This window comes from Callospermophilus lateralis, chromosome 3 (genome assembly GCF_048772815.1).
Source record: "Callospermophilus lateralis isolate mCalLat2 chromosome 3, mCalLat2.hap1, whole genome shotgun sequence".
Lineage (NCBI taxonomy): Eukaryota > Metazoa > Chordata > Mammalia > Rodentia > Sciuridae > Callospermophilus > Callospermophilus lateralis.
In genome coordinates this window covers 80,867,066-80,879,416 of record NC_135307.1, presented here as the reverse complement: position 1 = coordinate 80,879,416, position 12,351 = coordinate 80,867,066, and the positions used below count along the sequence as shown (strand labels likewise).

General features: G+C 40.7%; 1 protein-coding gene across 1 annotated transcript in view; it reads left to right on the top strand.

Moving 5' to 3' along the window:
* Ryr3 (ryanodine receptor 3) overlaps positions 1 to 12,351 on the top strand; it is a 359,038-nt gene that overhangs the window by 279,753 nt on the left and 66,934 nt on the right. The window contains exon 65 of the mRNA XM_076849384.2: positions 8,187 to 8,317. Coding sequence (XP_076705499.2) covers positions 8,187 to 8,317 — 131 coding nt within the window. The remainder of the gene's footprint in view (positions 1 to 8,186; positions 8,318 to 12,351) is intronic.

Genomic DNA, 12,351 nt, shown 5'->3' with positions numbered 1-12,351 from the left:
AATCCAGCATCTCAGGAGATTGACTTGCAAGAGGACTGGCAAGTTAAAGGATGGTCTGAGCAATTTAGGGGGATCCTCTTCAAAATAAAAAATAAAAGAGGCTGAAGATATAGCTCAGTGGTACAGTGCCCCTGGGTTTAATCCCCAGTATTGGGGGCGGGGGGAGAAGAAAGAAAAATAGTTGAGGAACTAATAACTAAACTTGCTTTATGATTTTTAAGTCCTTACAATTACCTAGAGTTTCTTACTGTTTTACGTAAAGTATAGTTTTGTCATGGGCAGAAAAAAGTTTTAACCATATTTTATTCCAAACTATCAAGAGAATGAATATGAATTTTTTCTAGTTAATACAGAATTTCAAATTAGGGAAGGTATTTTGAATTCATTTCTCTCATTGATCATCTGCAAATATTTTCTCAGTTCTTTTTCTCTCAGGTTACATGTATATATGTACATTCATCTGTGTGTGTGTGTTGTACTTTTTTTTTTTTTTTGTAAAATTTATACATGCTTCAGGGAAAAAGAAAAGACAAAGATATTTCTGGTCTGAAATATCAAACCAGAGAGACTCCTCCTCATCTGACTTTTTGTACTTGATTCATGTGTTCACTGAAAGCTTATTATGTGTCTACTATACTGTGAATATCTGTGCTTGTGTTTTGAACTCTGTGGGTGAAGTCCCTAGGTCCAGGCTTGCCCCTATTGAATCTGATGGTTGACCAAGCAACTGAAGAATTCGGAATTTAAAATCCTAGAGTTGTGTTGTTGGCCCTGTTGATTTTTGTTTCTTTGATATTATTGTGAAAGAAAGCCATGTTTATTCAGAAAAACAAACAAAACAGTATAAAAGTATGTAAAGTCAAGAGTCTACCATTTCTTCACCCCAGAATTCCCTGTACCTAGACCCAGTTCCCAAAGGAAGCCACTAGAGTGTTGGGTATGTACCAGTATAGGCCTCTTCTGAGTCCAGTTCTGCACAGGAGATCATAACATCCATATAGCTTTGCAACTTACTGGATAAAACTAAAAGCTGAATTTCTTTATCATACAATTCATTTAAAAAATTTTTATTATTTAGATACAATATCCATAAATTTCCTACTTTAAAAGATGAGCAAATTTGATACACTGATATTTCTAACCACCTCTTGTCCTTTCTACTTTTCCATTTTTGCTATAAAATTTATTATGTCATTTACATTCTGTTCTAGAACCAATATTCCCAGAGATGTTTACCTTAATTTGTTTTAAATTTATTTGGTACATTACTTTTGCTTTTGAACCAGAACTTGCCCATTGCTAAGTTTTTTATTTTGATTTGTTTTTGACTGGCTGGATAAATCATGAAGGAGTTATTTCTGCAAGAGCTCTTAGATACTCTTGAGTTCTTGCATATTTTAGAATAACATTCCTTGACTTTTAGGTGTGAACAGTTTCCATGGCATAAAATCCTTGAGTCATTGTTCTCTTCTCTCAAATGCACATAGAAATCTCTTTGTATTCTGACCAGGCATGTGGCCTGGACCAGGGGATTTATTCCACTTACACATGACTTTACAGTCAGGGAGGAAATGGCCATGCGTAGAGTTCCTCAGTTTTGAAGAATGTTAACTTCAGTATGATATGTCCCCTCTACTTCCTTCCAGAACTTCATATGCCCCTTAATTCTTCAGAATTATGTCTTTCTTTACTTCAGGAAATTTTCATTTTATTATATAGCTTGGATTCACTTTCCATCCCAGTAACAAAATACCTAAGATAATCAGCCTAAAAAGGCAAGAGGTTTATTTTGGCTTATAGTTCTGGAGGTTTCAGTTCATGGTTTCTTTATCTAATTATTTTTAGGCCTGTGATGAGAACATCATGGCAGGAAGCACATGGTGAAGCAAACTGCTCACCTTATGGGGCCAGAAAGCAGAAAGAGAGAAGAGCAGGCATCCCACTGCCCTCTTAGAGGGCACTCCTACAGTGGCCTGGAACCTCCCATTAGGCCCTGCCTCTTAAGGATCTCATCTCCAACAGCTGGCAGCTAAGCCTTCAATACACTGGGCTTTGCAGGACATTCCAGATCCAAACTATAGTTGTTTGGTTTGGTTTTTTCCTTATCTGTCATTCAGTTATAATGTATATTTTTCCTTAATCTTCTACAGCTCTTATTTCCTCCCAATTAACTTTTCTTTTTCTTTTTCTTTCTTTTTTTTTTTTTTTTGTACTGGGGATTGAACTCAGGGGCACTCAACTACTGAGTCACATCCCCAGCCATATTTTATATTTTGTTTAGAGACAGGGTCTCACTGAGTTGCTTAGCACCTTGCCATTGCTGATGCTGGCTTTGAACTTGGGATCCTCCTGCTCAGCTCCCTGAGCCACTGGGATTGCAAGCCCAAGTAACTTTTTAGCTAATTATTCTTTACTGTTTTGCATGTGTATGATTTTTCTCAAACTTCCTACTGATTCTTTTTGTTTGTTTTCTATGAATGTATAGAGAAATTTTTTTTCTGCACTTTTTTCTCTAGATAATTCTTCCTCTGACTTATGTGTCTCATTTATTTTTCCATTGGTAGGTACATTGCTGGGTCTCAAGTAAGGAGAGGTGGGTGAGCATTAAAGTGGAGGAGAATGAACAGGGAAGAAACAGCAGTCTGAGAAGCTGGCTCGGACTGACCATTTCTCACTAAATTAGCAGTGTCTTTAGCATTAGCAATGTACCTATGCTCAGTCTCTGATGCCCTACCCCAGCAAAAGTAAACAACTGGTCCAGGTGAGAGGTGGGTGAAAAGCTTAGCACATTCCACAGTCTTAGGACCTTGGCCTAGTGATGGAATGTATGTTTATCCTCTGTGCAGAGCTCAAGTCAGTGGCTATAGCTCTTTCCTGCGCCTGCACTCCAGGGCTGCTCCAGGCTAGGAGCGTAGGTCACAGAAATGTCAGGTAGCAGGTCTCCTCTTCCCTTCTCTGCCCTATTTGCCACTTTGCAAATTGGAAGTTGGCTACACCCGTGTCATCCACCAGTTCTACCAGGGCCCACTGATGCCTTGAATCCTCATTATTCAGACAAAAACTCAACTTTTAGCCTTTCAGAGCCTCCATATTACTTCCAGAGATTTCCACATTTTTTTTCACTTCCATATCCTCTGGTTCATACTATGAAGTTATCACACATATTCTAATTTTGGTGTAGATACAGATTTCTTCCCAATTTTTTCCCTCATTTCTTATTGGATTTAGGGAGGAAAGTGCAATAAATCCAGCATTTCTCTACCACTGAATTTTTCTTAACTAATGAACGTCTTTAAGGTTGCATGGGAATCACTGAATATTTGGTTCAGTTATACCTGCAGTGTGCTTGTGGCTAGAAAAGATTTCTAACACCGTGGTGACAGGGTCAACTGCAGAGAGGAAAAGTCACTAAAATGGAGTAGTAGAACATCTTCTAGTTGAGACAATATTGAACCTGTCATGGACTAGTGAGATTTTCAGATACAACATTTCAGAGAAGGCTAAAGGCTTTTGTGCATTGAATCTTGCTGGCTATTGGTGTTCTTTAATATGGAGATTCTTCAATTACTTTAAAAGAGTATTTGGTGACAGTTTGCTGAAAAAACTAAGTTCAGAACATGATTATATTGAATCATTTAACCCCAGTGTTATTTTGAATTAAAACTATTTTCTCCATCACACTTTAAAGATATTTGTTCCTTCCATTGGGTCTAGCTCCCTCTGACCAATTATTTCTGATTGGACATAATACATATTCCCTATACTCCTAAGGTTACTAATACTATTGGACCATCTCCCCCCGCCCACCATGACCACTGTTTTCTATGTCTCTGCTATACGTTAGCATTCTCTGAAATATACACAATACAACTTTCAAAATTGGAAAGCACCTTGTGTATAAGACATTATTGTGATGATGACTTGTCCTAGCCTATGTCCCTAACAATAGACATTTGACAGATCCATTTTCATCAAGATTCATGGGAATAAAATTGAGAGTTTGAGAAGGAAAGCCTGCTACTTGATAAGTTAGTAAGTAATATATACTGAACTATGAATTGAACCCTCTTCAATCTTTCACCATTGACCAAGTACCTAGTATGTGAAAAATATTATGCTAGGTAATAAGAACTGAAGAAAAAACAAAGGAGAGTTTCCTCATCCAGTCATAAAGTGTATGTTTGAATTGCTGTGGGCTGTCGTGGGCTGTCTTGGCAGCCCCTACCCAGTTTGGAAGCTCAGCCCATACCACACTGCCTCCTGGAGGGGGGCACTAATAACCTAAGAAGCATTGTAAGAGCAGGCCCTTGCCTAGCTTAGTGCCTGGGGGCTGAGGCTATTCACTCTGGTATTTCACTGCCAGGAACATTAATTGGCAGATTTCTGGGCTTTACTTTTACCGCGGCTAAGGCTACGAGAGCTGTTGTGTATCTGAGAACTGTTGTGTATCTCTCTTGGCTGAGCAGCTAATTAGCATCATTGTGTGCTCTGGACTAGAAAATGCCCTTTTGAGGAGCATGGTGAGACTCAGATTTGTCAGTAATTAATATCAGAGAGGACAGGGCCATGTCCCTCTCAGTGTAGCACTGGAGAATTGAGACTTACCAACTGTCCTCTGCCCCCAAGGCTTGCTTTCTTGGCTAACTAATTTTCCAAAAACCTACTTTCACGACTTTAATCTTGGTGAGAGAAAAAGAAGAATGGGTCAATTTGGCATCAGGGCAATTCAGGACAGACTGTTTCCTTTGCCTGTCTCCCTGTGCCAAATAAAATTTGCTGTCAGATTTGAGATCTTACCCTTGTCATCCCTAATTCCCCGCTAGACTTTCTCTCCTCAGTGCTCTGTGTGGCACAACTCAAATGTGTCTATTTCTCTGTCATTAAGAAGTTTGGGGTTGAATCTAACCTTTTGGTTAGTCCATAAGGTTTTGGGGGTTTTATGGGGGGTTTTTTGTTTGTTTGTTTATTTATTGGTAGTGGTAGTACCAGGGATTGGACCCAGAGACACTTAACCACTGAACCACATCCCCAGCCCTTTTTTGTATTTTATTTAGAGACAGGGTCTCACTGAGTTGCTTAGGCACTCCCTACGTTGCTGAGGCTGGCTTTGAACCTGATCCTCCTGCCTCACTCAGCCTCCCCAATTGCTGGGATTTCAGGCATGCACCACCATACCCAGCTAAGATAGTGCTTTTGATCACATTTCTTCAAGGATCACTATTTTCCCCTCCTCCTCAAAGGCAAAACCAAAGAGAAGAAACACCCTTTTTCTCCCTGGCCACTGTGGTTGGTAAAAGCAGTGAAACTGTTAACCTGAAAACATGGTCCCTGTGGATCCTCATTCCAGATGTATGGAGGCCCTCCCTGGCCTTAGTAGTCATGGAAGGTATTGGCCATTCCGGTCTGAAGTTAAAATGGTGCCCCTTTTAACTCAGCAAAAAAGGAAAATGAGGAGGAAATATGGGGAAACAGGTCTGGGTTGCGACCTACTCAGAAGTGAACCCAGATCTCAGCAACCTGCTCAGTCTCCTTCCCTACCTTCCTGGTTTAGTCAGCTTTGCCTCGCTATGACTGGAAGACCCAACAACTTAGAAAAGGCAACATTTATTTTGGCACACAATTTCAAAGATTCAGTCTATGGTCAGCTGAAGCCATAGCTCTGGGGGTCCAGGGGAGGCAGAACGAAAGGATGTGGTGGAGGAAAGCAGCTCGGGACATGACAACCCAGAAGCAGAGCATGAGCTCCACTCACAGGGACAAAACTGAACCCCAAAGGCACGCCCCAATGATCTATTTCCTCCAATCACACCTCCCTGCCTATAGTTACCACCCAGTTAATCCATTGAAGTGGATTAACCCACTGAATAAATCACAACTCTCATTAACTGATCATTTCATCTCTGAATGCTTTTTTGCATTTGGCTCACACATGAGCTTTTCGGGAACACCACCTATCCCATCTCTGACATGCCTCTAGGAAAAACCAGGGCAGCAGTGATACACAGGGCACAGTAGGATCTGCATGGTACAAGGGTGTTGTTCTGCTCCTGGAGCAGACACGGGTAGGATTTCAACAGTGCAACATTTACCAAAAGGTCAAGGCTGTGCCATTACCTAGGAAGTGACAGCCTGACTGAAGACCAGTCAGTCCACTGTTGCTCCTTAGGGACTGATTTGAAAGTTATCAAGTACTCAAATGCTTCAAGGCCAAAGAAGTTGTCAGCTAGTTCCCTAAAAGCCAAATCTAAGAATATAAAGAATAAAATCATGTATGTTCATTTTTATTTTCTAATTAAAAAGATCACTTTTTAAAAATTGGAAACTTGAAAACTGGGTGGAATAAAATAAAAATTTTTAAAAATTAAAAAAAAAAAAAACCTAGGTTTTCCAGAGAATACACAGCTTTCTGCAGTCAGCTACTCTCTCCCTCCTTCAGTTTGCTAGTCCATCAGATTAGTCTTGCATCTTAAGCAGAGATGTATGTCCCCAGGCTTACAGATTCCAATTCTATCCCAGATGGTCTTGTCCGGTCATTTTGTTCAATACCAGTTAAGATCACGTTTTAATTCAACTCCAATATGTCTATTTCTCTGTTGTAATGAAATTTCAGGTTGCCTCTAATGCTTATGATTATTCCATAAACCTGTTTTATTATCACATTTCGTCAGCGTTCTATACAAAACACAGATTCTATCTTTAGAGTGAAAAAGAACTTCCACCACCTCGAGAACAAAGGTTAAGACTTATTCTTCAGTGAAAAAAAAGTCTCTTTGTACCCCCATAGGAAATGCTTATTATCTGCTCTCAGCAGATCTATGCTTTTGACGTTCTGGCTTCTTGGTGCTGCTAAAGTAGTTGGCTGTTGTCACAGTGAGGAGTAATTAACATAAAGTCTTGGGTACAGGTCCCACTGGGGATCTGAAGGGAACCCTGAGGGTTGAAAGCATTTCTATTTCCACAGAATTGCAGGATTGGGGTAAGCACTGGCCCTTGGCTCCAAGTGCACCCCTCCAGCTGGCAGATGTCTCCATGGTGGTCCTATGACATCCTCTAAGGAGCAGGGGACTGGACTGGTAGATGTCCATCTAGTTGGCATCAATGCTTAAAGTGTGATGATCAGTCACAGAGAAAAACAAAATGAGGTGGGAGATGGGCTTTGATGCTGAATCTTTATTTTAGACCTACTGTCTACATTTCCAGCCATTATTGTGGTCTAACAGAGGTCCCACATTAATGATTTGCTTAAAAATAAATGTCCTCTTTATTAGAAATTGACATCACATGTAACTTATAAGATAGTCATAGATGCTCTGGATGCCAGTCACCATCTGAGAGGTGATATTGATAGGTGGGAAATGGGTGACTCTGGTCTCTCATTCAACAAAAAGCAATAGATGTCAGCCCCCATACAGGAGCCTTTGACCTGGCACTGGCACAGTATTATCTCACTAACAGGTAGGCCCAGATCTGGGAAAGAGAAACGCCCTGTCAGCCATAGCTCTGCTTTAACCAGCAGAGGCTTGATTCCCTGTGTTTACACTTGCAGACTCAGTCACTCTGCAAGAAAGTGCAAGTCCCCTCACTTGAAGAACTTGGAATCTGAACTTGGAATCCCAACCATTTTGCTTTTGTTTGCTTTCTTGTTAAAGACCTAAAGCCAGAGCTTATACATAGTTTGCACTGTAACATTTGTGAAAGAGAAGAAGAGGAGTAATAGCTATTAGATGTCTCTCCTCTAAATCTAGCAATATACCTCAGGGCCTGCTGTTTCTATTGCAAGGCAGGTCTTTTATTTTGTGTCTTATTGTTTCTACTAGTTGTCATGGTCTCCATCTGTAGCAGAGAATAGATAAATTATACTGAAAATTTCAAAGCGTTTTGAAAACAGGAAGGATAGATCTCAATTTGGACGCCAGCAGAACTTACTTTGAGGTGTTCTGGGATAGAGTAGCAAAGCTACACAACATATCACATCATCTTAGCCAGTTAAGAACTAGGTTCCAAGTAGAGTGACCATTGCAAACTGTTAGTGTCTGGAGAAAGATGGGGGCTGGGGAAGGGAAGAGTGCATGCAACCTGGACAACCCCCAGATGTCCAGTGAATTCATCTGTAGGGAAGGAGTCCACCAGTGCCTGGGGCCAGCTTGTGGGTGGCACCATTTCTAAGTGGACTTCTGTGTTTACAGGCAACGTCCTGCCCTTGGAGAATGTCTGGCTTCACTGGCAGCTGCCATACCAGTGGCATTCCTGGAGCCCACCCTCAACCGTTATAATCCTCTCTCGGTCTTCAACACCAAAACCCCCAGGGAGAGGTCTAGTAAGTATCTTTTCACAGAGATCTCAATGTACTCCATGTTCTGAGAGGAGAGTAACCAGGAAGGTGGCATAGGCAAGAGGCAGCATCCCTGCAGCACTGTTTTATATGGTCTGAGATGGGTTAGAGTAACGGACTAAATTAGGGAGCAAGTGAGCATGTGCAGGATTTTGTCATCACGGGGCTTTGGTTTCTTCTGTAAAATGAGGAAACTGTGTGGTTGATGTCCAAATCCCTCCATACTAAGACTTTGGGGTCTCTTGTCTGCCTTAGGTCTCATTTCTTCTCTGCAAACTGGGGATCTGATTACTTTTCTGCAGTCCTTCTTCCAGATGAGCACCAGAGGGGCATATTCACACTAATAACCTGGTTAATTCTCTTCTTCAAGGAGAGCCTGTGCTTTTAAGCACACTGACCACATATTCTCCATCTTCATGGAGGACAAGACATAAGAAAGCATCAGAAGGAATTGACATTATGCAAGAGAGAGAATTTAACTGCATCTCTGATGCAGCAAGTTCTATAACAGGGATTGTCAAACTATGGCCACAGGGCAAATCTGGTCCCCAGCTATATTTGCAAATAAAGTTTTATTGGAACACAACCAGTAAATACTAGAACAAAAATCCTGGGCAGGTTCTAAGTCCTGTTTTGGAGGGTGAATGGAAGGGTCCTTCATACCTGGATTAATTGTGATTCTGCTAAGGAAAATGGAATAGAAAAAAAAATCTTCAGTAGGAGTCTTTAACCTTGACTTAGAAGGAACTACAATGGTGAAAACTGAAGCCAAATTACCAGTCCATAGACTTGATCAATTTTAAGAAAAAGGGGGAAAAATCCATAGTGAACCATTTTAAGTCAGAATCCATCCTATTCAGAACCAGAGTTTTGTTAAAACATTGATGTATAGTACTAGTCAATGGCTGAACTTCACAGTGATTCCATTTATTTCGAGTCCCTTTTCTTACACTTCCATGATGAGATCCTAAGGGAGAAAAGTTCTATGAGAGCAGGGACATGCCACAATTTTCTTTGTTCTTTTCTTTAAGTATGCAGAGTGCTGAGCTACAGCAGCTTCATCCCTACTTGCTTCTTGTTACCTCACATAAGAGAAGCACACTGCCCCCAAAAGTGATCACAGGACAAAATAAGGCTGCTAATAAAATTCTTTACTGAACTAGAATACAGTGGAGACTAGTGTTCTCAGAACAGGTGAAGAAACATTGCCAGGAGGCCTCAGCGTTCCACAGTCCTGTATGAAATTTGTTAGCTAGCCTTTCCCCAGCCCCCTTACCTCATCTCACCCTCTCTCCCCTTTGACACTAGCAGAAAATTATTTTCAACCTTGTTTTTCCTCTGCCCACTCATGATTCCAAATGAGTCACGGCTTGTTGCTAAAGCAGGACCTGAGCAACAGAGCAGGCTTTGGAAAAGTTTTAAAAACGGCCGAAATATCTACAGGCAAATGCCAGCCCAAGTGTTGCTTCTCAACTCCAAAGGATGCCGGGCCCAATTGTGACAGTTCTGAATATTTATTTCATCTATTCTACTCCAACCATAACTTGAGAAATAGTGGATCTCTGTCTCTATCACCACTGTATAGAGCTGTATCTTGGGAAAAGGAGACATCTGCTCTGCTCTTCACTTCAAAGAGCATAGTAGTAGGGAAAAATGAGGAAACTTAGAATTGCTTTGGGAGAGAGGGGAATGCATCTCTATCATTGCTCTCTTTCCCAAGGGCTATTCAGGGGGGAAAAATTATTTCTACTCATTTCATATGTCTTTGCACCAAGTTAATAAGACATATTCATAAATAAAAAATAAGCATCAATCATTGCATACTCTAAAGGAAGAAAGGAGGCAAGATTTTGATTAGAGATGACAGAGTACTTGATTCATCAGTGACACACTGTGGGACTCAATGCCTAAGTCCCCTGAGCCCATGTTTTTTATCATTGGTTTAATTAGCAGAGTGAATGCTGACCATGTTCAGAGCTCTTGAAAAGTAACATTTGTATAATATTGTGGGATAACCAGGCTCACCTGAAGGATGGCACAGTTTGATAGGCGATAAGATAGATGTCATTCCTAACAAAGTGGGTGGCCTGAGGGATAAAAGAGGAAGAGGGATGTCTAGGGTGACAGATGATGTGATTGTTTTAGAAATATAGTATGAAATGATTGATCAGGCCTTTGGGCATTTGGACATCTCTATTAATTGACACTTCGTGCTTTCCCAACAGAGCTAATCATATTAGTACCTCTGAACCTGGATCATTTTCTTATTCATCCCAAAATTAAACTATACCAGAAAAGGTTTTAATAATATTATATGTCAGTTCTTCAGCACTGAATAGATTCTTTGTTATGTATGGTAGTGTTCTATTAACCAGAAGGCTAGATTGAGAAATACATCCTGTCACTAATCAGCTTACTTTTCTTTTGTACCCTGTTGGGATAATCAACTACAGAAAAAAGAGGTACAATTCCAATGAACTCCATCTGCTTGTAATGCGAAGAGTTGGTATCCTGATGCTGTCTTCCTGAGGGAAGAGCTGCTGGGTGAAGAAAATGGACTTCAGAATCTAACCCAGGAGTTCTTAAACTCTAACATGCATCAGAATAACTTGGAAGGCTTGTTAAAGACTACTGAACCCTACTGCTTGTGTTTCTAATTCAGTAGACCTGGAATGGGACGTGATCATCTGCATTTCTAATAAGTTTCCAGGTGATGCTGCTGCTGCAGGAGGAGGGCCCCCACTTTGAGAACCATTGATCTAGATGAAAGGCCATTGTGTTCTAATGATTCCCCCCAATAGTCTTGTGGCTGATTCTAGTAGGACTCCACCAAGGCTGTTCTTCAGATGGTTACTCAGCAAGCAGAGTTCATTCAGTGGGCTTATTATGTGGCATTTGATGTATAAACACCTTCTGAATCATAAATGTTTATTCCACTCAAGGACCAATTACTGTAGGTATAAATAACTTGTAAAGGTCATTATGATGACTCCAGTTCACCAACCCCAAGCAACTCTGTGTTGTTCTTAGGCAGGAAAAGAAGTGTCTATGATGATGTGTTGTCTGTGTGACATTTAAACATACACACTAAGCCTTCTCATTTATAATCTTACAGCAAATAATTATAAGCTTCAGTTGCATCTGTGGCCATTGGCATTGTCTTGTGTGCAGAGCTTCAAGGCAGAAAGCTTAACTTCCATTTACCTATTTATTCTGAAAAGATCTATAAAATTACTTTGTGAGGGTCTCCTCAGACTCCCATGCTGTTGTCAATCAACACTGTTTTTATTGCTACAAGACGCAGGATAGACTTGTCCTCTGCAAATCACCCACATAATTCCCTTTTGGATATTACAGGAGTTCAGGGACCTTTGACTCTCCTGCTTTAAGTCTTTTTGAAGTGTCTGGATCCTAAAACAGATCGGTCGACTCCTACATTCCGGGGCAAAGAGATCTTTAGCTTCACATGCACTGAAAGGCTATAGTGATAGCAACAAAGTCATCCCCAGGGAAAAGGCGATAGGACTTCAGTGGCCTGCTCAGCACAGAGGCTGCTGCTGGTCCATTGCTTTGCAACTGAACATCCTATCCCAACAGGATGGCTTGTCTCAGCTGTAGAGTCTTTCTCTCCAACCTAGCCAACGTAACTCTGTGTTTCTGATCAATGAGAAATCAAGATAGTCCCTTTCAATTGGTCAGTGTTCCTAAAGACCACAGGATATGGTGTGGCCTCTTCTACGTGTTGACCCTTTAATTCCCATCGACCTAAAATCTAGAGAAGAGACTTCAGACTAATAGTAACCATAATAGCAAAGGGCCTTCAAACATATCTATTTCACTAGACAAAATTTTATTTGAAGTCTTCTGCTTTTTCTGTAGAAACTGATAATAACTTTGTATTTTGCTTCGAATATCAAAAATAAAAGGTGGGCACCTATAATTTCAGCTGTACAGGAGACTGAGGCAAGAGGCCTCACATATTTGAGGCCAGCCTGGGTAATTTAGTGGGATCCTATCTC